Source organism: Amphibalanus amphitrite, unplaced genomic scaffold (assembly GCF_019059575.1).
Source record: "Amphibalanus amphitrite isolate SeventyFive unplaced genomic scaffold, NRLGWU_Aamphi_draft 000100F_arrow, whole genome shotgun sequence".
Taxonomy (NCBI): Eukaryota; Metazoa; Arthropoda; class Thecostraca; order Balanomorpha; family Balanidae; genus Amphibalanus; species Amphibalanus amphitrite.
This window is the reverse complement of record NW_024881595.1, coordinates 795820-822659: the sequence shown is the minus strand read 5'-3', so window position 1 is coordinate 822659 and position 26840 is coordinate 795820. Positions and strand designations below refer to the sequence as shown.

Below are 26840 nucleotides of genomic sequence, written 5' to 3'. Positions count from 1 at the left end.
CGCAATTGCTAGTCTGTCAACAAAGCATTTCTCCCGGAAAGTTGTATGAAGGAATACGTCACACACGCTCCTCGAAAGCAATTCAGTGATGATAAAAAGCGTGCTATCCCTGGACTCATTATTCACAGGCCCACCAAATGTCCTGGGATTCTGCTCCCATCCAAACGGCCCCCAGCTACAAACCCATGACAGCTCACCTCGAAGTTCATGGAGATGGGCGGCCGGGTCCACTTGCGTTTGTTGTCTGTCTGCAGGAGCTCAACCTCGGCTGAGATCTGAGACTCCTTCATGCCGCCCATCCGTTTGATCCTGCGGGACAGAGAGAGGCAGTGAGGGGTGGAATGAGCGCCCAAGGAGTGTCAGAGGTGTACAGCAAACGTGAAGCTAAAATGGATGAAACGACCGATATCGTTGTCAATGAAGTCTCCACCTTTGCGTGGAGTGACTTGTGTTTATCGCCGCGTGGAGTGACTTGTGTTTATACCGTGCATTCGAGCATTAGGTGAAAATGGTGGCTAGCTTTTGATCGACACGTCTTTTCACGGTGTCCCAATACCCATTCACCCACAATCACCACGCACCCCCCTCCCCCACACACACACAAATTACGCGCGACTCACTTCCATACGATGGCGTTCTCGGAGGCCTTGTACTTGGCCTTTCCCTTCATGCAGATGAGCTGCACGCCTGACGTGTTGAGCGGAGTCGGAATGCGCACCTCGATCTTCTGTGCCAGCAGCGACGGCTTGAAGTTGGACTTGATCACCACCTGGCGGAGGAAGGCAGGGGGCGCTGTCAGTAACGGTGAGCACTGGGCACAGGGACAGTGTACAGCCCACAGCTAAAGTAATGTAGGGTTTTACCAATCTCAACGGTTGGCTTTGACTGGCGATTGTTTAATGCGGAGTGATCGAAAAGAAGATGTCAATAGCTAAAGTTGCAGCTGCAAGGGTGACGATACATATAAGCTACATTCAAAGTTTCATTTTAGTCTGGCTAATCGTTCCTAAGCTTCAGAAGCAGAACATACCCATGACTGAAACCCCACATTACTTCTGCTGTGGACTGTACATACACACTACGCAACTTATCTACTCATCAAACATTTGGCATACGAAACAGCAGATTCACTGGACTCAGTACAAAAGAGACGACATGTCCTTCGTGGCATGACGATTCATCAACGACTCAACAACTCGCCTTAGCAGGCATCACCACCCCTCCCGTCTCCCTCCCACCCATAACCATACCACCCTGTCACCCACCTTGACCTCCATTTTGGTCCTGCCGGCCTCACAGACGAGCGGTATGACCCTGAAGGGCAGCGAGATATCCTTGGTGGTGCGGTAGCGCATCAGTTCGTACTCGCCGTCTGGCGGGATGAAGCTGATGGCGTGCTCCGTCTCGAACTTGGTCAGCTTGACGCACTGGTGGAACTGGCAGTCGTCGATGGCGATACTGGTGCGGCCCGAGCGGGTAGCGTCGTCACCGGCGCCTGCGCGGCACGGAGCGCACACGTGAGAACCAGGAGGCGAGAACACTACGCTGAGGGTCATGTGGAGAGGAAGCTTCGAAAGGTTACAATGCAGAAGTATGAAATTTCAGCATTCAACGATGATCGTTCAGGATGATAATCGTTAGGTGACAGTCGACAATGATTCAAAGCCAGCATCTAACAAAGCATGAGACAATCGGGCATGCTTAGGCTGACTTGTAACCATGTTTCCCTCAAAGCGAAGCACTAGATAATCCGGCATGTTTAGGCTGTCTGCTATGATTTAAAAAATATTTCTCTATCGTCCACTCACCCTTTTTGGCTTCCATGAGAATCTTATCGTTGATGCCGAACTTGCATTCGGGCATCCCTGAGAGGTATGACTTCATGACCACCTTTCCGGCCACGTGAGCCGACAGTACCTGACCTGCGGGGCACGGCGGGCGGGGGAGAGACGTTAGATCTCGGGCGGCGGGAGGGGGGGGGAGTTATCACACAGGAACAAGGATAGAGGGAGAGGCCGTCAGATCGGGGCGGGGGGAGGGGGCGGCGGTGCAGCTATCAGCGGGAGGGCGGAGGGAACGTCAGTACGGAACACAGAATCGCGGGGAGAGAGGACGATGAGACGACAGAAACTTGGCTCTCATGAATCCGCTGACGTGATGGTGATCGGAAATGAAGCCAACGGAACGGCGACTTCATTAGTGACACGCTACCGGTCAGGACACAAAAGCTAGTCTGCCTTTCTAGCTTTTGTATCCAGTCTACACGTAATCTAATCTTTCTGATCTGGTCTAGCCAAACATGATCCCTTCCGGCCTGTTCCGTGAGGACCCGCCGGACCTGGGCCGCTCAGGCATCCGGCGGTGGCCGGTCATCATGTCCTCACCCTGAGGCGACATCAGCAGGTTGACATACTCCAGCACGTCCAAGAACAGCTCGTTGCGTCGGTACTTGATGCCCTCGCGGCGCCATCCGATCTGGCCAGTCACCTGGCGAGCAGGGTCACGTAACGCACAGGTCAGTCACGTGGCAGCACCACGTGATGGACGGGTCGAGCTACATGGTGGGATCACGTGATGCCAGCAGAGGTCGACAGCAAAACCGGAAAATGCCACACAACACGATACTAGCGCCTGATCTCTGCTTGTTATCACTATCAGGATGCCATCGAAAGGCGATATCAAGAACATAGTCGAGGATTTGACTTGTAATCCAATCGGTTACAATCGTAATCCATACCCAGTGACTTGAGGCCATTGTATGTGTGCACAAGATCGTACCCAAAGACATGTCAATAGAGATTTGGTGTACGATTGGTGTACTCAAAGCAACTGGTTAATATTGTTTACGACTCCTGCAAGTTTGTGCACTTTGTAAGCAATACAATGGGTGACCCTAAAAATAGCAAACAAATCATGCAAGGATTACATACCGTAAGCGAATTAACTCTTGAATCACGCTATTTGAGCATGGGGTATTTACAGTATACACTCAAGGCTTTCACTACACCTTTGTCACGAAACGCCTTGAAACAAGACTCGATAAGCCCCTTGGCACCGATTTAATCGCTTGAAGATATATCTGCAGCAAATTTCATGATTATAACCATGAAATTTACTGCATCGATGACCATCGGCACCAAATGTTGATGTGTTCACGTATGTACATATTGGGGAATGAATGGAAGGACCACCCTGACGAGTTCAACTACAAGTTCTCATACTAATGATAATCATTGGCCGTCATTGTATGGCCTCACCGAGCACGGCAGCTAACTCATCTCCATTGGAAGAAGAGGCATCTTTTGAGTAAACGGTCTGATTACTCGAAAGGGTGCCTAATGACCTTCACTTACGGTAAATACTTATGATAAATACTTTTCAAGTTTACGAGAAACTGCAATCGCAAGAGCTGAACCAAAGCTACCTGATGGCGCATTTGGTGAACTCATTCTCGTACCATCTACCTACACATCAGACTGCCCCGATGTGTGACTTGAAATGAAGCTCTACTTTTATAAATTTGTTGCTAACCTATCTTACATGGTAATGGTAACTACACAGTACACAGTCATGGTGATACCATCAGTCCGTGAATGGATCCAATAAAATATGTACGAAATTTCGAGTTATTCGATTCTGGAACAAAGAGCCCCGTTGAGCATCGTAAGTTGATAAATTTGTTTAAATCCAGTAAAACAGCTACATAATCGATGGAACACTCTGAAATGACCCCGTTAGATAGCACCCATCAATCATGTGCAGGTCTGCATGTCGCCGCTGATAGCCTGTGACGACGTTACCTCCGGCCTATCTCACAAATTGCATCAGCTAATAGCCTGTTGCTCGAGAAGTGAAACTACGATGTGACCGTGGCATAGCATGCAATGAGTGCTTCGGCAATGTCATGAGTCGATTGACGATGTCTACGCGTTAGTTGGCGCTTTGCGGGGTTTCCAGGCGCCAGAGACATTGGGCAAACAACTGCACTTCACCTATGCGGGCTCACTCGTGACTCTGTAGCCTGCAATTCGACCCGTATGACTCAATCTAGGCTGACGTGATCTCGTCCAAAAACTGCAGTCTGACGTATGTTGTGGCCTTAGCTCCTAACCGTCTCCATTCCGACCTGTAATGTAGTCCTGACCCGTCCCAGTCCGGGGTCGGCAATCCTGACCGGTCCTGGTCCGGCGTGTATTGTAGTCCCAAACTGTCCCAGTCCGACCTGTAAGGTAATGCTAGCTATGGGTGTCAATTTAGCTGAGTTGCGGGTGCACGAGCTCCACAAATTCGCCGCGACCCTAGCGGTGACTTTGACCCGCGCCGTCTGTTACAGCTCCAAGAGCCAAGTCGGAGTGGAATTGGGTGAGCTAGGGCACTCGCAGCTGGGCAGAAATCGACACCCATATCCTAGCCCGCCTCACAGGTGACCTGTAAGGTAGTCCGTTCCTGTCTAACCTCATAAGTACTCCGAACCAGTATCTGACCTGCGAGGTGATCATGGCCTGCTCCTCCTTGCTGGCCGACTTGACGCCCGTCTGAGTGATGAACGTCTTCAGGATACCCGTGTCCGTGTTCTGCGGGTAGCCGTAGTCGAGGATCTCGTCCAGAAGCTCGTAGATGAGCACGAAGTTGTTCTTGATGTTCTCCTCGGACACCTGGTGGCGGCGGCGGGAACTAACCGGTCAGCATCGGCACACGGGGAGAGGCGCAGGCATACGGACGGTCCAGCAAGTAAGGATATCCTTACTGAGGTACCAGGGCGCGTCCTTCGAGAACCAGAGGGCCCAGGGAGCCGACGCCCTTCGACGAAGAGCATCCGGTCCGCATGATTCTACATGAAGCAGGCGTGAAGCAGAAACGAACCTCAATAATCCCACCATTACAAATATAAGCGCAGCTAAGCCGCGGACCACGCGTCTATCAGCCGCTGCCACGACCAGCCGTGTATCTGAACAGGGCCCCAGCACGTGGTGATCACATGCATCGGCGAAGCGCGACCGACGGCCACCAGCTCTGCCACTATCAGTCTCCGTCCACCGCACCCAGTGAACCGGAATTATCCGGATAGACAGCCGCCGCTCCCACACGGCCTGAGCTCGGGACAGTCTACCTTGCCGAAGTAGGACTGCATGACCTCGATCATCTTGAGCAGAAACTCAAACACCATGGCGGCGTTGACATTCTGTTTGGTGACTGCTGCCAGCCAGATGTTGGCCCGCTTGATGTGGAAGAAGGAGGTGCGGGCGATATTGGTGACGGGCGAGCGCACCTGACGGTCAAAGAAGGGGTCAGGGGGTCAGCAGGGGCCACAGGTGCTTCCTCGAGGGGATACACCTGCAGGGACACGGCCTCTCCAACGCACAAATAGATACAGGGCTATAGTGGTGTGTAAAGAGCGTCAGATACAGAGCTGATCAGAGATCAGAGCAGATTAGGGGAAAGCCGCACTTCCGGAGATGACACTTAGCGGTGCGTTATCATTTTGAACAAACACTCAGCGTGCGCGAGCTGCAGCGCGGAACAAGGGTTGTGGCGGCCACAGAGGGCGCCACAGGCCCTGCCGACAGGCTGGACAGTGGACAGTCTCCTCTGAACGCTCGCCAGTCGCGGGCGGAGAGGGCAGGCAGCGGCGACAGCAGAGCTCAGGGGACCGCGCCGGTGTGCCAATATGTGGACAAAATGATATCTCTGGGTAAGCTCACGTCCTGACGTAAGGATACGCATGACGCCTATATTTGAACTGTGTCAATAAGGAAGGAGATTAGATACTGCTGTGTCAGCATGGCAACAGCGAAGTACTGTAAAAGCGTAATCAATGTGTAGCATTGCCATGCACCTTGTCATCTCACAAAAGGGTGAGAAGGTAGTGAAATATTAAAATGGTAATAAAATAATTGTGTATTCAAATTTAAGCAAGTTAGTATATTATTTGTTTAGGATAACTGAATAATAATTGAAGTACACCAAGACAGTGGGCAGCGGGGCCTGTCCGCGATTTGTAATATTTCAGCGGTCAAACATTATGTAACAATCATTTCCTTTCTAGCACAATCTCGTTCCCATTACTAGCGCTGTGAGCTTTGGGCATATACCTGCTATTCCACCCTAAATTCCGGGCGCTCCACTGTAAATCATGATAGTGTTAGCTGTACGCCCCCAGACATCTTAGCTACTCGTCGATACTGTGCGGCGGGACGCGTGGGCGGACCGCCGACCCAGTGTCATAATTGGGCCGGGATCCGACAGTTCTCATTCTCCGCCACCCAACTGAGTTCCAGAGCTCCACGCCACGGGCTAGTGCAGTCCAACTGTCCCTATCGCCGGCACTGCTCATGTGGTACCGAGCGCGCCTGGGGGGGGGGGGGGGAGGACCCTCTGACCGGGCACACTGCTGGCGTGCCGGCTGACCCGGCTGTCCGGCGGACCGCCGACGGACGGCCTGACAGGCGGACTGTTGGACTCAGCGACTGAGTCAGAGGCAGCGCTCTCTAATTACATCAGCGGAACACCACATCTGACCCCTAACTGACCCGGTCTCAGCACAGAGTCCTGTCTAAACGACCTCGATCTGATCAGGACCTTGCCTGACCCAAACATAGCAGATGAGAGTCTCAGTAATCTTATCCCTGTCTGACCCAACCCAAGCAGTTTGACCGGATCCTGCCCAAGGCCATATATTGGAGGTAGCGACACTAAGCGATTTGTTTACAGCCAGTTTCGAACCCAATGATGCAATTGTGTCGTCACTGGACAAAACAATATGGCCGCCTCTAAGGAGACAAGTGCAAGACGTTCCCGGATGTAGACAGTACTAAGGTCACCGGGATCGAAACCAATGACATCAGTACTCGACCCATGGCGAAGCAAATTGGTGCCATCACGATCCTGCCTACCAGACATGACCCGGCCTGACCCCGTCCGCTCGGCCGCCTCGGCCTCACCTGTTGTCGTGCGTGGATGACGTTGACGCGGAACGCGTCGACGGCATTTCGGCCTATGTCGTCGCGGTAGACGCGCGAGATGAGCACCTCGCCCTTGTGGTTGTAGATGAACAGACCACCGATCATGGCTGTTGGGTCGGGGGTGCGGGGACGCCGCGCCGCCGCACCAGTCGGCCGTCACAGCAGACCTCCCCGAGACCTGGGGGCAGAGATCAGACGGTCAGAGCAGGCACACTCGAGTCAGAACGATTGGACAGCACCTGAGGTTAGGTGTTGAGATTGAAACCATTCCAGGAAGTCTAGGGGTTGAGGGTCTTGTATCAAAACAATAAACGGAACGTAGCGCCACGTGTCCCAGGTCAGACCCGACTCGCTGGGACGGGTTACGTCAGCGTCGCCAGCCACCCTGGGGCCATAAAATTGGAGTCACGCTACGGCTCGGGGTGCTGGGAGTCCACCGGGCGGTCCCTGTCGAGGTCAGTGTAGGGGTGGCCAAACCGGAATCGAGGGAGGCACGCGCTCAGAGGACAACATTTTAACATCGCGGTATAGTGAACGGAAAAGTATCCATCAATAGGTACCTAGCTTTTTTTAAACTAACCTACACTTTTTTAAACTTTTTTTGTACCTACCTACAGCTACAGCTGTAACAGCTGTAGCTGTAGGTAGGTACTTAATTGTTCCGCAGCTGTCTCACAGGGAACTGGGAAGCATTGGTAAGGGGGCAGATCCTGTCACAGACAGAGACAGGTGTACCGGCGCCACAGCTGCCAGACACATGTGTAGCGGTAACTAAAGCCTAAGCAGCTCCATCGGCGCCCCATGGCACACAGTAAGCAGAGTGAGCTCTGGGGTGACCGAATGTCTAAAAAAGGCCGACTCAGCAGAGACGCTTGCTAACTAAGCAAAAACGAAAAAAAATCAAAAGAATATCCGTGCTTGTAGCGCTAGCAATATAAAGTTGCTATTAAGGGTACCTGTCAGTCGATACATAATCAATGATCATTGATACATCAATGTAACCATTCATCATAGTCACTCGAGGTTGGCAGACCAGCCAGGCACCAGTTCCGGCTCGCTGGTTTGCGTTGGGACAATGACAATTATTTTGGACATCCATTTGACGGGAGCAATGATAAATATACCTAGCAGTTTAATGGAGACCCGCGCAGCATCAAGCTCGACACAAAAGTAGCAGTCAATGCAGATCAACAATAGGTAGCACGATAAGCTAGCCAGGATGAGTGCCAACATCCACACCTCCGAAGCTACCGCGAATGTATTAAAACTACGCGTGGGTCACTGTGTTTTGTTAAAATTAACACAGCGCCTGGCGCCATGAATTGATCATAAGAGGAGAGATATGAGATCGCCTCATATCAAATTCCGTGGCCGTGCTACTGTCATTCACAATTCCCGTCCAGTTCAAACCGCAGCCCACAGCAGGTCCTATGTATGACCGCTAAGCGCCAGAGCCGCAGGCCAGCCCAGCCGCAGGAAAGTTGACAGCACAACGCCAGCATTCACGCTTATACCAACAGCACTGCCGACCTCGGCGCAGTCGTGCCCAATCGCCCGGCTTAGTTAGAAAATAACGAGGGTGACCTTGCGTGGAATACCACGGATGGTTGGAGTCTGGTGCGCAGCAGGCGCATATGCCGCAACACCGACATCTACTGCATGTGTACGCCGGAATTCGCGATAAAACTTACAGCAGACCACCATAAGCGGTGACGAGCTATGAATGATTTCAATCATGGCATGCAGCTATGCTAGTCATATAGGAAAACAAATGCATATCACAGAACTGCGCAGCGCGTAGACGCACGCATCAGCGCTGCAACGTAAAATGTCGCGACGTTGAATTTCTGGAACGCAAAATGCTTCGCCGTAAAATTTCGCAAGCTCGGAGCCACTCGCGTAAGTTTGCGCCAGTCATGCCCATCCCATGCCCACTGGCACGGTATGATCCCTGACGGCTCTCCGTGGGAATGACACAGACGTGTGACTGAGATTAACAGGAAGAGTATGTGGGGGTTGTTGCCACGCCGACAGATAGGTATATCTATGTAAGCCGACTAATAATGACAATGTACGTTTCAGGGGTTTAGTGACGATAGATTGACTTTTTCATCAATGATTTTACTACCCACTTTTTCCCTCGCCATTAGATCCACTTCACACAATCACACAGGTAGGCAAACAGAACAAATGCGATTAAAAAATATCCGTGAAATCAGGTGCTAGTGACGCACAATACAGAGGAAGACTCGGGGTCAATGGTGGGATGTGGTAAGTAAGGTGAAAAAAGACACTGAGGATAATCACAACATTGCTAGCTCGACAGGGACATCCTGAACACTCACTGTTCAAACTGAAACACCGATTAAGATTTAACATGTTTAACCTGTTTCCTATTCCTACGATCCCACGATTCACGAACTTCGGAAAAGATAAGTGTAAATGGTTTTGTTGAGGCACCACGAACGTATGCCGCTACTAATGTTACGATTCCTGGCAGCACCAAAGAATGGAGACGAAACAGTGTTACGCTATTTCTCTTCTTACACCAATGTTAAATCCGTGATCCTCGTGTATTTAAAGCAAACTTCCGGCAAACTCCCTGTTTCTATATACATACCTATGATGCTGCTCGATCTTATGATAAAAGAACATGTGCGATCTGTGATCTCGTATAATTTATGTGGATCTAATAATATACAACCTGTAATGTAAAACCATGATCCCAAGTGCTCCCATGCCAATTTGTGTCACAAATCGATCAATAATGAACTGTGATCAACTTGAATCTCTGAATTTAAATCCGAAGTGCTCAATACAAAATCCTCTAAGACAAAAGCCAAGGCCCTAACAAAAGCTACATTTCCTTCTAAAATAAGCCTAGATCTATGAATCTCTCTTCAACAAAAGTTCAGATCTTGATCCTATTGGATTCCTCGACACAATTGATCCCCACATCCCATACGATCCCAAATCAAGATCCATGGAACCAAATCCCAGGTCCTTTTTATCAGACCCGTGCATTGCACGATACACATGTCTGGCGTGTGCGAGTAGCTTATTACACCTCTGTGTAAAAGCGACAAATAAGCTTTCATTCATAACCAACCGGAAAGTTGAAACATGTGATGAAGGCTGAATCAGTTCAGAGAAATTGATAATCTACTCCCTTTCATGTAGCGAATCTATGAACCACCATAAATTAACGATTCACTGCAAATCGCATTCCGCCGTCCCCAGAACAAAGGGTATTCGTGAAAGTCGTCCAAGTTTTACACATATTTCACAACACAATCGACCCTTACAACGTGATCCCTTCACAAAGTGATCATTCCACTGCACTGTCTGGATTGGTTTATGGCACGTCTCCGGAGTGAAGCAGACGCAGCGCAGCGCTCCGTCAGTCGACGACTGTGAAACGGATCACTGACCTATTATAGGTAGGTGACCCCGGCTGTACCACGGCGGCACAGAAGCCACGGAGCGCTGGCGGTCTCACTTATAGCAAAAGGACGGGAAAACCGACGAGAGCCTGCTAATTGACGCCATTTGAGTGTGGCCTGTTGCAAGACAAGAGACGGTTCCCAGAAAAAAGTCGGAAACTGCCCACTGTCGTCAGTTCAGATAGGTGTGACGTGAATCTCGTTTGCTCAGCTATATCTATTTAACACATTGCCAACATTTCAAACGCACACTGTGTTATCGATCGTTAGGTCATCCGCTCACCCGCACACACAATGACACCTGTTTGCAGTGCGCAGCTGCTAAAGCGGCATATCAGTCGACGACCACTTGCACAGACGCAAACCAAATAAAAGCGACGCACCGGCGTGCTAGTTCAAATGGTCCCAGGAAACACGGGACAGGACGTTCACAACGCAGCCTGTGCGGCGCGCCCGCTGCGCGCACGGTTACGGGGGCGGGGCCGCAGTGGACTGGTCACGTAAATGAGTTTGTAGAGATAAAGTGTGCCAAACGAAAATAAAAGAACAATAATCGGGTCAAGTGAGGTATAACTTGCAACCAAATTAAATTTGATGTTTTCACAACCTTTCACACTTCATATGCGCTTCTAGGCAGATCAAAGCTCTCAAGGATTTCAAGAATTGTAAAACAACTACAAAATGTGACCACCGACAAAATCCCATATCCATATCCCATAAATGTGCCCAAAGGCCGCCCGAAAACGCGACCTTCAGACAAGGCGATAGGGCAGACGCCGGGCCTTAGTGGAACTGGCAACCGACCTACGAAGGCCTCGTCTCGTCCTATCGCTATTTGCGTCACAGCCCTGCGAATACCATGTGGTTTCGGTTCGCGGTGAGGTGGCAAAAGCACAAAAGTCGCCGGGTCCCCACGAGGTAGCTCCGTGAAGACCCTTAGACCGCTGATAACGGAGGCGTGTGCGGTCCGCCATTGGTTCAGCGGCCGACTGGGGCGGCGCGGCTGCACGCTGATTGGTCGGAGGGCGCCGCGCGGACGGGGGCCCGAGTAGAAAACAGGTGCGGCGGCCGGCGGCCCCACAGCGGATCACCTGTCAGCTCGGCACACACACAGCAGCGCCGCGCACCCCGATCGACCGTCCCAGCCACCGGGCGGCTCAGACAGCCCCGCCCCAGTCCGCCGCAGCTCCGTCACACCGCCGCGCCGGCACCAGTCCTCCGTCCGCCGCCCGCGCGGCCAGTCCGTCAGTCCGTCCGTCCGTCCGGCTTGTCTGTTCGTCCGTCTGTCTGTCCATCAACCGGTCCAACATGGAGCCCTACTCGAGCACCGTGCTCTGGATCGTCATCGTTTCCTTCATCGTTGCCTTCGTCCTCGCGTTCGGCGTGGGCGCCAACGACGTCGCTAACAGTTTCGGCACGTCTGTGGGCTCACGGGTGCTCACGCTGCGCCAGGCCTGCATCCTGGCCTCCATCTTCGAGGTGGCCGGATCCATACTGCTCGGCTACAGCGTCTCCGAGACCATACGAAAGGGTATCGTGGACACGGACCTGTTCGCTAACGACGAGAAGGAGCTCATGTTGGGCTCGCTGTCAGCGCTGGTCGGCTCGGCGCTCTGGAACCTGATCGCCACAGCACTGGCCATGCCCATCTCGGGCACGCACACGGTGGTCGGCGCGACCATCGGGTACGCGCTGGTGGCGCGCGGCGTCGACGGCGTCCACTGGATGGAGCTGGTCAAGATCATCGCCTCGTGGTTCATCTCGCCAATCCTCTCCGGCACCATCTCGGTGGTGCTGTTCGTCCTGCTGCGCAAGGTGGTAATCCGCGCCGAGCGGCCGCTGCGCAACGGCCTCCTCCTGCTGCCCATCCTGTTCGCCGTCACAGTCTTCATCAACGTGTTCAGCATCGTGCACGACGGCTCTCCGCTGCTGCGCTTCGACCGGATCCCGCTGTGGGGCGCGCTGGTGACGGCGTTTGGCGCCGGCCTGCTGACAGCTGCCGCCGTCCAGCTGTGGCTGGTGCCGCGCATCCGCACCAAACAGAGCGACACCACCACCACCACCACCCCTGCCGTCGGAGCCGCCACCATCGCCAGCGTCGAGCTCGGCCGCGGGTCAGTCAACTCGGACGACGGCAAGATCAACCCCGTCTTCACGATCGAGCGCGCCGGCAGGAGCGTCGACTACGGCACCACCACCGCGGCTGTCGCTACCGCCACCGAGGTCAAATCCACCGAGGACGCCGCGCCGTCCGACGACAAACATTCGACAGACACCGACTCGGTCACCGCCAACTCGCAAGTCAGTCTGGCCAGCGGCGAGCCCACCAAGCCGGCCGAGCCGCTGGAGGACGTGGCCGGGGAGGCGCAGCTCTTTTCGCCGCTGCAGATCCTCACCGCCTGCTTCGGCAGCTTCGCGCACGGCGGCAACGACGTCAGCAACGCGGTCGGCCCGCTGGTGGCCGTCTGGCTCATCTACACCGAGGGCTCTGTGGCGCAGGAGTCCGAGACGCCCATCTACGTGCTGGCCTACGGCGGCCTGGGCATCACGGTCGGCCTGTGGGCGCTCGGCAGGCGCGTCATGCGCACCATCGGAGAGGACCTGACGCGTCTGACGCCCGCCACCGGCTTCACCATCGAGCTGGGCGCCGCCAGCACCGTGCTGCTCGCCTCCAAGATCGGGCTGCCGGTGTCCACCACCCACTGCAAGGTGGGCAGTGTGGTCACCGTGGGCTGGGCGCGCTCCGGCGGCGGTGGCGTCAGCTGGCGCCTGTTCGGCGGCATCGCCACCGCCTGGCTGGTCACCGTGCCCGTCTCGGCCGCCGCCAGCGCCGCCGTCATGGCCTTCCTCACCGCCGTCGCCCTCTAGCGGACCCGCCGACCGACGGACCGTCCAACTGAGAAACCTCTCCGAGCGGCGGAACACACCGGGCCAGTTACGGCTCATCGGGACCTTCCTGAGCAGTTCAGCCCGCTGTGTCGGCTCCACATCGCCGTCAGAGGGAGACGCGACGGGCCGGGCCGGCCGGCGTCTCAGCTCACGGCCGGCCGGTGCCAGAGACACCGCCGGCGGTACACCCGAGGTCGGCCGACCGCACGGCGGCGGCTGGGGGCACCGGCCGAGGACACAGCCGCCCAGCGCCGCGTGACCTGATCACCCACTTTGTAATGCCTGGCGCAATCACCATACATCCATCGAGCACCTACACTTGGGCCTCAGAGCAGCAGCATTTTAAAAATGTTGAAATAATTTGCTCCATCGCGTTTGCAGTGTTGATCATGTATTCAATGTTATGAGATGTAACTGTTATTGTGCGTGATGCAATGCTTGTAAAATGTTGTATTGTTTATTGTTCATAGTACACGGGTAATTGCGTGAAATAATGCTTGTTAAATAAAAATCAAATTTTCTATTAAGTCTTCCCTTCACTTCCAAAGGTATGCAAAAAAAAAAAAAAAAAAACTAGACAAGCTGGTAAGCAAATCATTACTCAAACGCAAGACGTGAAAATGGGCATGAAAAAGCTATACGCTGCGAGAAATTTCATCCTTTGAGATGAAATTAACGCCTTTCCTGGTACTTTGTTTCAATACCGCTTCGTTCGTGTAAAATCAGCGTTCTGTTAAAATAAAGTCGGTTTATAGTTCTATGGGCATATAAAAACACATTCTCGCAGACATTTTTTTTCTATAAATTTAGTCCGAACATTTTGATTGGGAGGATTCATAAGGACAGAGCCCCCGCTAAGCGAAACTTCTTGCGTTGGCCCTGCCCTCTACCCTCCGATCGCGATATTCTGATACTATGGCAGAATTTAGAGTCCAAAGTTTAACGTGCGCACATAGCCGCGCACAGCCGGTCCCCTCCCCTCACCGACTTCGCCTGGCTACGGCCTGCCACCAACCGCAACCAAACCTGTATGTCAGGAGGCCCATAAACGTCAAGCGCCTGTCGCGCTTCGAACCCGGACTGTTGTGACCGGAAACGCTTGCTCTCACCACGCAGAGTCCAACGCTCTACCGACTGAGCTATGGGACCGGCTGTGGGCGCATTTTGCGATCAAGCGCAATTTGGTATCAAGCACTCTGTGTGGCAGAGGCTCGTGAAATACTTACAAGCGAACGAAAACAAAAACGAGAAAAGCGAAAAACGGGTTCGGAAAAAAAAATCCGAGACATGATACCTAGCTCTACCAAAAATAAGAGACTTGACCACGCTACGGTTCTTTCTTTTGATCAGTGGTCAGAGCCTTCCATATTGTTTGCCAAAGCCTAGCCGTAGTCTCAGGGACAAACGTCTCGTCACCATGCGAGATGGCGTTACAATGTCCCATACAACCGGAACATCCAGTGCCTACTAACTATAATGGCTGAGAGAATTACCCGGAAAATGACTGAAGGCTGATAATCTGGGTCTGTGACTGTCCAGTCCATAGTGGTATCGCAACCGTCACGTGAACTATATAGATCTAATATATATATATATATATATATATATATATATATATATATATATATATATATATATATATATATATATATATATATATATATATATATATATATATATATATATAATCTCTATTATGTGAACTGCCACTTGTAGTCGGTTAGAACTTAGAATATCAGGCATAGAGATCTTACTGCGCCAGCCAATCGACACATGTCAACTGTTCAACAGCTCGTCTGCCAGCGTCACATCTGTCAGCTGAAGTAAATAACGTCTTGATGCCAACGAAATAAATACCTAGTTAAGACTAGTACGACACCGAATACCATGAACGACCGATACGTCCACCAGAAAACAGCATCAGAGAACGCCGGCACATGAAGTGTGGTTCCCAATTCTTCCACATGACTTGACGGAAGGGATGATCTATGTAATCTCATGCGCGCCATTATTTCCGTTTGACAGAGGGAAAAACAGAACAGTCAACACAAAATTTAATTAGCCCGACATAAAGGGTCAGCCGGGGAATCGGTTGGTCACTTGTCTTTGGTGTCACCTTAGAATCGCCTTTGTAACCCCGCTTCCAATCAACGAAGGGACAGAAAAACTTGTCACACAAGCTAAAAATAACCGAGCATGATGCAAGCCACCGGCCAGCGAAATCAAAGCGAAATCAATGGAAAGAAAGGGGCTTATTTAGGGGCATGATTTGTTGTCAACTCCAGTTTTATATTTCCCATTCAAGCATCAACAAACATGACCATTTCGACAAGTCAAGAACTTCAGTGGTTGGGGGCTAATCGATCACCAAAAGATGGTCTATGTATCTTCTCTGGAAGAGGATATCAACGGAGCCTTTCGTTGAAGCACGGCAATCCATGAAATTGGACGCCCAAAATAATTTGTTGTGGTGTGTCGGGGTTTAAGGGGTATCAGCAGCGGAGTCATTATGCAGTATGCACCCATGCCTCAAATATGACGTGCATTCGTCTGCCGTCGTACACTGGCGGATCCGGAAAGGCGGTCTTGGGCACTGGGCGAAGGGGCATACCCCTACAAGTTTCTTCCAATTTCAAAGCTTCTCGGATTTCGATTCCTTACGCAGTACGCACTGCTGTGTAGTTAAAAAACTTTTCCCAATGCCCCCCCCCCCCCCCCCCCAGAGGCGGATTCGCCAGTGCTGTCGTTTATTCATTCAAACATTCAAAGTACAAACATTGCCGCCAGTTGTAAAAAACAAAGGTGTGCCGACGCCGCAGAATGCGCACGTTCGCATGTGCAGACAGATGCAACCTTGCATATATACTTTGGGAAGACTCACTCCTTCCGATAAAAATCGATTTGCACCCTCTCAATAGGTGACCTGACTCCTTCATGCTTTTGAATTTTCTCTTACATGCATATGTTGATAGTCAAATGATTCCTTTTAACGCCTCTCGTAAAAAATATTCATTGCGAAATATGTATAGCAGGCGGCGTTTTAAAGTTGAGGAGTTTGCTTCATTTCACATCGGCTTAACCCGCGCCCCGCTGGGCTATTCAGCCATACGCGCCCTGCTGGGGGGGGGGGGGCAGATTCTGCCCCCCCTGTCTAACTTCCGAACCGATGGTCGTAGAAAGACGGGGAAAACGGCAATCGAAAGCTCTCAACAAGGCGGATCTTAAGAGCCCATTTTTTTGCTTAAGTAGGTCAGAGGTCAGGTCAAGGTCAGGTCAAGGGTACAAAATGCAAGTTTCTACAGTATCGGCCTTGCACCGTAGTTGCCGAAGAATGGACTGAGACTGATTGCCCAAAACGTGTTCTTAGACTACCAAGACAATATTCGTTGCATACAATGTCATTCAAAGGTCAAGGTCAAGGTCAGGTCAGGTCAGGTCATCAAAAACAAAACATAGAAAAGGGCATGTGCGACACATGTTTTATCAGGGGCCCGGGAACGATTTTCAAGTTGGGGGGGGGGGGGGGGCGAGCCTAAAATACCTGACATGATGCATATGAAGCAGTGGCGTAGTTAGGGGTCTAAGGGGACACGTACCCCCCTCACCCATCGGATTCAAAGGGACCCTCGGGTCCGAGAGGCCCTGCGGCGCCATTTAACCGCTGAGGGTTAACCCGCGCCCCGTAGGGCTACCGGCGGACCCTACCACCCGTAGGGGGGGGGGCCGTTTCGGCCCCCCCCCTAAGATCTCGGAAAGTTACCGGCCGATTTTCAAAATTCAAACGGCGTTTGATAGCCCTACCCGGGAACTACCTTATGACCAAATTTCATTGACCTAGGTCAAACCGATGACGTCACAGGTTAGGTCAAAGGTCAGATTTTCACCGTTCACAGGCAATTCAAGAAATGTGCTGTGAAATCGAGTAAATTGGTAATTTATTGAAAACCATCGATGGTATATTGTTCGTCAAACACATACTTTACTATCTGAGGTCACTGATACCAGGTCAGGTCACAGCGAGGTCAGGTCACCGGGGTCACAATATGAATGTGTCGTGTGATACATGTTTTATGGTCCATTTTACATGACAAATGCGATTATGTGGGTTAGGCAGCCTTTGGGGCCAGCCTAGGTCACGTTTTGGTGAAGGTCAGGTCAAGGTCAGGTCAAATTAGGTCAAATTTCAAAGTTGATATTTTTGCATAAAATGGGTATCCATTCGATGCAGCTCGTCACGGGGAGTCTAATGGTGGTCTTTGTTTTGCTCTACGAGTTCTAGAATTGCCAAAAATTGAGTTTGAAAATTTGACGTCATCATTTTTGAACAGTTTTTTCGCTATAACTTGGCCAAAAAACGAGGTATCGATCTGAAATTTGGTATGTAGATAGAAGACGGTAGGTACTATCACATATATTCCGGTTTTTTCGAAACTCAAAAAACTTTTTGGATTTTTTGGCTAATATATCCAAAAAAATGCTTTTTTGATTTTTGGGGATCAAAACTCAAAAATTTCAAAAATCCGAGATAGCAGTTTTGTAGCCCTGTCAATTCTACACCTTTTATGTCTTGATCATTTTTCTGTATCTTCAAAGCTGTAGGCCTGACAGGTCTTCTCGCGAAGGTCTTTTTTCGGTCGAAAATGACAGAACATGACGTCACTCTGACGTCATTTGTGGCCAACCTATCACAGCCTCTGGAAAAATTTTTGGTCACAATGTGTAAAATTGATGCCCGGAGGGGTCCTGAAAGTTTGGTGGCGATATCTCCAGCCGTTTAGGAGATATCGACCGAAAAGGACAGGGGGGGGCCGTTTCGGCCCCCCCCCCTACGGGGCGCGGGTTAACGATGGCCATATTTCGACTCAGAAGGGCCAGATAGGTCTAGTTAGAGCACCTCATGGGCCCTAAACAACCACACTAAGATCTCCATAACGGCCCCACGCCGGCTTCTGAGGGAATCTTGCAGATTGCACCGAGGGCCCCTCGGTGGTCTCCAAAGGCCCGTTACTGGCCTCTGTGAGTTCTTACCGGCCTATGAGGGGCCAGTTCTAGGGGCATTTCCCGCCTGTGATGGTCACACACTTATTTTTCTGAGGGCCCATAACGGCAACTATCGACAACATATGTCGACTCATAGCGCCGACAACATCGGCGCCTATGAGGGCCCAGACCACACCGGTGTCTCTGAGCGTTTCACACCCCCAACTCTGAGTGCCTATACCAGTGCCTATTAAAGCCCTATATCGGCGGCTCTGAGGACCCAACAGAACACCTGCGCATCTAAAGGCCACCCGCTGGTGACTTTTAAGGGCCCGACACCGGTGACTCTGAGCCCTGAGGGCCCCACCGGTGTCTAACAGTACCATGCCGGTCTCTAAGGACCACACAAGACTTCTGCCGGCCTAAGGGCCCCTTGCCGGTCACTGAGTGTTGCCTGCCTGCCGGCTTGTAAAGGGTTCGCGACAGCAGCTCTAAAGCCCCACACCCGTCTGTAGCGGCTCCACACCAGTGCAGCGTCTATGAGGGCCCACAGCAACGCCTGTAAGGACCCTCACCGGCAGGGATGCGGAGCCGGAGCCGGAGCCGGAGCCGGAGCCGCCGGAGCCGGCATATTTTGCCCGGAGCCGGAGCCGGAGCCGGAGCCGTGAAACAATATAGCCCGGAGCCGGAGCCGGAGCCGGAGCCGTCAAAAAAGGGGGCGACTCCGGCTCCTTTTCTTAACCTGCGCCCGGCTGGGGGTCCTGGATTTCCACGCCCTGCTGGGGGGTGTTTGAACACCCCCCCTTCTAACTCGGCTCCTGGGCCACGTAGCGATACGCGGAAGGCGGCGTTCGAAAGAGCGCCAAAAATAATGACGAAATCACTTCGGTCACTTTTTTGGTCAGGTCAAAGGTCAGGTCACCAGAGGTCATTGAAGGCAAAATTTCGCCGATTTTCAGGTCGAATGTCGACAATTTCCAGGAAGCCAACGCATAACTCGGGAACCAATAAAGCTACAGCGCCGCGGAAAAGCGCATTCGATAGCCCTATTAACGCCCTTTCTGAGTAATTCTCTCAGATTTGACCTAACGTCAACGGTTTTGCCTGCAGGGGGCAAAAACTGCAAAAATAGCCGATTTTTTCGGAAACAGTTTTTCTGCAATAACTTTTGACCCAAGCCTTGTACGAGCTTACTTTTACCGGCATCGTGTTCCTCTCGTCAAGACGCATCGAATGCACTATAACTTGACCTTGAAAGGTCAACTTGAAAATTTGACCTCAGGTCAAGGTCATGACTTGACCGGAAAGGGTCATGTTGCATATCAGTCGATCCGTATCGTCGAGCTGAGCACATCTAAGGCGTTTTCACCGCTCTAGCATGCCTCTATCAAAAGTTATTTGCGAAAAACTGTTAGGCACCATTCGTGACCTGAGATGACCTCAGGGGCATAAATAGGGGTCACGGACACCATTTTCATGTTCAGTGTGTCTAAACCGCTTGTAATTCAGTGTTTGGGAGTGTTTATAATGTCTTTCGTCCAAAAGAGGCGCATTTCAATTTTCTCCCATTGACTTATAATGGGGAGGTCGCAAAATTGACCTGACCTTAGGTCACCGATATAAAAATTCTGAGATATACATTTGATAGATACTGTTGCCCTTATCAATCGCTGAAAGTTTCAAAGCGATCGGTCACTCGGTGTAGCTATGACAGACATTGAAACTCTTTATGAGGTGAGGTCACTTCAAGTGACCTGGTGACCTGCCCTTGAATGACCTTGGTCTGAAATTTTCACAACTTGTGTAGAATTGATGTATTATAAGGTGTAACACAAAAACGGCGGCGCTCCGCGCCGCCGTTTTTGAGGAGCGCCGCCGTTTTTGAGATATTCGCAAAAAACCACAAGGGGGGTGTTCAAACCCCCCCCCCCCAGCAGGGCGCGGGTTAAGAGGAAATAATTATTTACCTAGTTCGGTTTGACAGTACAAGGCGTAAAACAATGTGGTATTCAAAACAGCCTTGTTATACAAATACAGAAGCAACGTGTACCAATCGGCCATCGTCTTTTTTCTTCCACCCGTATTAGGGGATGTACTGAGTAGAAGCCGGAGTCGGAGCCGCCGGAGCCGGATCATTTTACTCGGAGCCGGAGCCGGAGCCGGAGCCGCCATGACATTTCACCCGGAGCTGGAGCCGGAGCTGGAGCCGATTTTTTCTCCGGAGCCGGAGCCGGAGTCGGAGCCGTCTGAAATTTCCACGGCTCCGCATCCCTGCTCACCGGCGCCTCTGAGAGAATCACTCTAGCACCTCTGAGCGCCCGAACCGGCACTTGCATGGCGGCCCCACACCAGTGCCTCTAAAGGCCCCTTACCGGCGGCTCTGAGGGCCCTGTACGTCGGTGATTCTGAGGGTGCTACCGATAACCGAAGGCACCGCACAAGCCCTTAGTGTCGCTGAGCTTTAATCCCATACCGGCCTTCCGAGGGCGCCACGTCAGTGCACTCATTGCCCCACACCCCTCCCTCACACCCGGCGCGGGTAAACTGTGTTATACCTATAGCAACGATTTTACCACCGTTGTACGTTATACAATTGACTCAAAATGGTCCAGTATAAAATCTGGCCTGCCAAACTCATGGCCAAGGCCAGGCCCAAACCAAAGCGGGATGACAATATCAGATGTTGTGAAATCGATACTGTATCAGCAGAAACCATTCAGATGACTAGGAAAATGCCGTGTGTTGATGTTTAGATGTATAAAGGAAACAAGAAGGAAAGAAGTCCGGAAAAGGGAAGAAAGATCCTTTCACGCTGCCTCAATGTTGAGGGGGCGCCGCCCCCTCGGCTCTCAAGTTGGGGGGGCAAGCGCCCCCGCTGCCCCCCCCCCTGTTCCCGGGTCTATGTGTTTTATGGGTCATTTTACTCATATAATTCAATAGGCACACTCAATAAGTGATATGGACCACCTCTGGATGAATTTCAGATCGAGGTCAGGTCAAGGTCAGGTCAAGTAAGGTCAAATTTTGAAGTTGGTTGTTAAGGCCTAAAAAGGTGTCTATCTGATACAGTTTTTTACGGCGAATCGAATGGTGCTATTTTTGTTTCCGTACGAGGTCTAGAAGTTCCAAAAAATCATTTTTCATTTTTTTGTGTCGTGACGTCATAAAATTTTGAATAACTCCCACATTTTTGAACCGATTCTTCTAAAAATTAGTATGTAGGTGCACATAGACCACTTCTCTGACATATATTCCCGTTTTTTTCGATACACTCAAAATTTTGGATTTCATAATTATTTTCCCAAGTCAGTTTTTTAAAAAATTTGGGCCAAAATCCAAAATTTTCAAAAAAACCGAGATACCCATTTGATAGACAAAGTAGAATCACGTATAACCTTTTTTGTTACGTCTTGATTCCTTTAAAAATGAAGATGTTAGCGGCGTTTGAAATGTTGCCGATTTTTAGGCGAAAATGGCGAACATGACGTCACTAAAACGTCGATTTCTCAAAAAAATTCCGATGGATTTCGCTCAAATTTTCAGGGAACGTGTCAAATTGATGTATGATAACGTACTGAAAGTTTGACGTCGCTGGCGTAACGCGTTTAGAAGTTATTGGCGAAAAACGGGAGGGGGCAGATTCTGCCCCCCCCCCCCCAGCGGGGCGCGGGTTAAGACTAAAACGGCTTGAGGAAAGGGGTAGCGACACGGTTAGCCATGGCTTCAAGGAAATAATGAGCTGGGGTTATACGTTTACCGCTATTTATAGGTAACGCTTGTATTTTTATTCGTTACCCTGTCCTAAACTTATGACCATGTACCAAATACCAATAAAGGTCTATTCCCGGTACGGTTGATTTATTCGTAAATAATATCTACCAGCTTCCTCCTATCTCCGAGTATTTATCCCTGGGGCGTGAGAAAATCATTTTGTGATACCGGCACCTATCTCAAATTGGAGAAAAATCTTCACCAACGGCAGCATAAATAATCCATTGCCATGATAGGGAAGTCATGGACCGCTAGGTGTGGCAGCACTCGGAGCCAGCAAAATATTCAAAAACTAAATCAACCACTATTACATCAGCCAAACGAGGTACAAGTATTACATCAGTCTCATAGGGAATGACATCAGCCACGCCGACCCACATGACCCCACCAAAAGGGAATCACCTCGCACGCGCGATAGAGCGTGTCAGTTGCGCATACTGACGCAACCGGTAGAAGCAGGCCACGGGACCTTCATTAGAAGAACGACAGCGCCCATCAGATACACGCAGAAAGAAGAGCGTCGCTATGTGTGAAGGGTGTCGATACATCAGTTCGGCTGACTGACGGGCCAGAAACAGGTTTGGGAGGAACAACATTTTGTACACAATCACATTCCGGATCTCCGGAGAGCGAGCAAAAACCAGTGAAGCTGCCGGGCACCAACCCGCTCTTGCATCATGTCGTCGCTTATCCAAAAAAGTGCCGAGAAGCAAACTGAACAAAAATAACAAAAAGAAATATCCGTTTAAATATTAACTGCTAGAAAATGTGTAACACTAATCACAAGTAAGGACGTGCATTCGGAATACCCAACTGGACATTTTTCATCGACATCTTTAGGAGGAGAATCATCATACTCCAACTTCTAAATTTTCTAACCAAAGGCAATTAGAAAATCGACGCGAGCAATAGGGGAAGTTGGGGCAATGCCGGAGTTGGGGCAAAGCCGAAATTCGAGATATTTCGAAAACCGTAAGACATGGATGCCACCTTTCAGTGATGCTCTGAGGCTTAAGTGACTACAATTATCGCATGTTTGTTACGAGTCGTCATTCGGAATACTTCGGCTGTGAGGGCGCCAAGAGCGTTTTCAAGGTACGCGTTCCTTGTACTACATGCGCCTTTGAAGCTGCATTTCTTACTCATTATGCTACCGTTTGTCTGGCCAATTCGGTCAAGTAATCTTCAGCATGTCTTTGCATAAGTGTGCTGCCTATTTGAAATTTATACGGCACGTTGAAAAGTTATGGGCCTGCAAATGAAAGTATGGCTGGCTGGGGTAATGCCGAAAACGTGCAATTACGCACGTTAAAGCACGCTACGTGGACTTTACTGCTGTAGAATAGCAACGCGAATTTTCAGTCACACAAATTACACTTTCAACCGACACAACGGCCTGTTACCTATAAGGAATTATTTACCTGGCATTTTCTTATTATATCACACAATTATAACTTCCAGTGTGCACCAAGCGTCCTCAAGCTCTTAAAACGCGTGTCAGCTTTGATAAATTCTGGATAAAGTTTGAGATAAAGTGGCAAAACATCAATGTCGGCATTCCCCGTAGATCATTTCTCCCATTTTCGGCTTTCCCCACAGTCCGGGGCAACGCCGAAAAAGTCACTTCTTTGATATTTTTAGTTTGTGCGCTTAACGGTATGCGAATTCATCAAATGCGCCTGGTATGTTTGAAAGGCAAAAGACTGGCCTCTCGAATGACGCCAACAAGAATAGCTTATGTTGTCTACCTTGCGTGCTACGGGCGTCAGAAAAAAAAGTATTCGGCGTTCCCCCAACTTCCCCTATACCGAAAACTGTAAACCGCAACCAAACAGTGAAAGAAGAAAAAAAAAATGTACGTAATTCACAACAAAATGTCAATACTTAGTACTTATTAGGACTAATTTAGCACAAATTTGCAACCACATCCCTTAACAATAAACCTAGCCTCTTATGGGGTTAAATGTAAATTCATAGATGGTTTAGGAATGAGGAAAAACGGTCGAACACCGAGAAAGTGTCGTCCGCAATGAATATTGTTTATGGCCGATTATGCCACGGAAATACTGTGAGAGGTGCAAGACTTACAGACTTATGACGTTGGAATACTCTAAGCCGATAAATGAGCCACTTAGCGGATGTCATTCAGAGGGACGGAAAAAACGATGTTTAATGATCTTGTATCGATTTTCAGCCCGAACCCAAATATTATTGACTTAGCCTAAATATAATTTACATTATACAATTTAACTAAGTAACTAAAGCTCACCGAATGATCTGAGATTCGCCAGCGCTCAAACCGAAATCGCTCTTCGGGGCATCAACGACAATATCTCCAGAAAATCACATTTGACCATTGACATAATCAGATCCTCGTCTACTGCTTGACAGACAGTAGACACCGTTCAATAGACGGCTTGGCTGCGCGCATATCGGATGAGGTGGAAGACTGCTGGACTGTTCAGAATGCTTGGAGATAGCTTGCCAGGCATATGCGGTTTCCTTTCAGTTCCAAGACTGGTGTTACATCTGGTTAACTTATTTATTTTTGGGTAAAAAAATGACGTTTTAATCCTCGCACTTAGGCATAGGAGGAAAAAATATCAGTTTTCATAAAAAATCCTACATATAAAAAAGCGGACAGGGACGAGACTTTCAGTATCTTTGTTGTACTCAATTTCACACCCAAGCATTAAGTGAATGGCTTTGACCCCAATGACCTTTTACCTGTGACATATTTCTCAAGACCAAGCCATAGCAGAAAAGCGATTCGCCGTATGTCAGCGTCCCTTATTTGCGCGTTTCCAACTTTGTGATTGTAAACAAGTCGATAAGTCCAACAAAAAATGATGATAATTTAATGGCGTATGAAGAGCGTAAATGTCACTTATATGTCAGGAGAAGGCATTTGAAATTTGATGACCATGATTGACTTTCTAATTGCATAACTCTTTCAAGTATTTTTGAAGGTAATTTCGATTTGTTTTACACATCTGAGCATTCAGGAATTACCTTTTGAGCCAGAGTAGCACTTGGCCGAACTTTCAGGCGATAAATACCTTCTAAGAATAATCGGCGAAAGCATGGGTCGACCTGAACCGACCTTACATAATGCATAAAAAGATCATTAGTGAACAAAACGCATCTGATATTCAAAATCAGGACCCCAGCGTGCGCCAAAAATATCATTTCAAGAAGTTCTAGCAAGTCGCCATTTTCTGTAGCATTTGGGTCATTGACCGGTCGGAAGGTCAACCGATGCTAAGGAGTCTCAATAGTTGGTACCACCGGCTTCCTCTCGTCACGAGAAACACGTTCGTTTTTTCCGCGAAGCTCTAGCTCAATCAGAGATCAAATAGCTGGGAGTGGGTCTGCCTAGACTCGGCTAGACTCGTCCCGGCATAGTGAAAACGCCGATACGGACAAGGCCTTACTCCCCTGAAGCGTGATAGTTGAGACAATTTGCTTTTTCATTTAGCTTATGTCAGTCAGGTTGCACTCTCAGGGCTTCTTCAGCAACGCTCTCCAATTTCGTCGTCGAACCTTTCGTGATCGGAGTCCACATTTTCAAAACAGCTAGTTTCGGCGAACCCGCACAAAGCGAAACTTCAGAGTCAAGCCAATTGAGTAGGTATGAGAGCTACATCATAAATTCAGGTTCTCTACATACTGTGCCTTTCAGGAGGTTGTGGGCTACGCCGCCGGCTTTCCTCGTCACTGTTCTGCTGTGTTCATGGAACTTCAGTTGGTCATCAACAAGTATTCCAAGAGCAACCTGGGCGACTGAATCGAGAAGTTTGACTACTGACTACATACTTTGACTGACTACAAACTACATACTTTGACAATGTATGAAATAATTAAACATTGTGGTTCCCTTATCCTCCCACATTGATTTACTTAAAATTGACTAAATTTGAAGTTAAAATTGACTAAAATAAGTTTGCACTGTTACAACATGAAACGCATCACCCAGGCAGGTGACCAGTGCGCAGTTGTCACCCGCATCCGGAGCATCCATGTGGGGGGCGCCCACTCCATTTTGCGAGGTGCCAGCAGTACAGGTATGATGTAGGGAGGGAGAGAGAGATGAGCAGAGCCAATGGGATGGACTTAAAATATGCACAGCTGATGGCAGGGCTCAAATACCACAGATCTTCCACTTCAAGCAGTCAAATAGTAAGTACACTGAGCTTAAAAGCGAGTGCACTATCTGGGTTAAGTTGTCAACTCAACCAAAGGAGGGAAAAGCCAAGGAAAAACTATCCTTTCCGTACTTACTTCAACTTGGCTTCAGTTTCTAGTCGCAGTAGCTTGAGTTCCTTTGATCTGGATACATCTAATATCAAAAGTACCTGAAAATGTAGGTCTCAGGTTAACATCATGACTCACAATTTTCAAAGATTTTGATCCATTCATTAATCGATTGATTGATGATTCTTTGACTAAGAGGGCAAAATTTCAAAACTTGCTCCAGGATGGGATGAGCAAGATTGAGGTTCAGACACTTCAGACACATTCCAGCGTTATAGTCTTGCAGTCATTATAGCGGGTCACGGCAGAAGCGGGTATAATTCCATTTTCTTCCTATTGAAAGCGTGCCTGTTTTTTACGATCTTTCAATGAATAATGATTTTTTTTTTTTGCAATGAAAATAGCTATTTAACCGGCGTGATGAACCCTCACCAACTCGCTGAAATTTTTCCTGCGCCAGAAGTGTCTAAATTGGCAGAAAGAATCCGCCCCTTATCTAGGTTGTGTTAAATGTCACGTGATTAGCTATTAAAAGTTTTTT

General features: G+C 49.7%; 2 protein-coding genes across 4 annotated transcripts in view; one reads left to right on the top strand and one right to left on the bottom strand.

Annotated features, from left to right (window-relative positions):
• Positions 1-26818, bottom strand: part of LOC122380548 (AP-2 complex subunit mu) — a 27990-nt gene extending 1172 nt beyond the window's left edge. Inside the window, exons 1-10 of one of the 3 annotated variants that reach the window (XM_043363789.1) lie at positions 26732-26818; positions 26327-26400; positions 6942-7140; positions 5111-5269; positions 4485-4655; positions 2385-2487; positions 1809-1922; positions 1266-1495; positions 621-769; positions 198-309 (exon numbers count right to left, since the gene is read on the bottom strand). In XM_043363789.1, the coding sequence (XP_043219724.1) occupies positions 198-309; positions 621-769; positions 1266-1495; positions 1809-1922; positions 2385-2487; positions 4485-4655; positions 5111-5269; positions 6942-7067 (1164 nt within the window). In that variant the 5' untranslated portion in view covers positions 7068-7140; positions 26327-26400; positions 26732-26818. Of the gene's footprint in view, positions 1-197; positions 310-620; positions 770-1265; positions 1496-1808; positions 1923-2384; positions 2488-4484; positions 4656-5110; positions 5270-6941; positions 7141-26326; positions 26401-26647; positions 26672-26712 lie in introns of those variants that run through there. The other 2 variants (XM_043363790.1, XM_043363791.1) reach the window with 2 other exon arrangements.
• LOC122380546 (sodium-dependent phosphate transporter 2-like) lies at positions 11472-13817 on the top strand. The gene has a single exon (XM_043363785.1). The coding sequence runs from the start codon at positions 11714-11716 to the stop codon at positions 13271-13273; it is 1560 nt and encodes a 519-aa protein (XP_043219720.1). The 5' UTR covers positions 11472-11713; the 3' UTR covers positions 13274-13817.
• Positions 26819-26840: the final 22 nt, after the last annotated feature.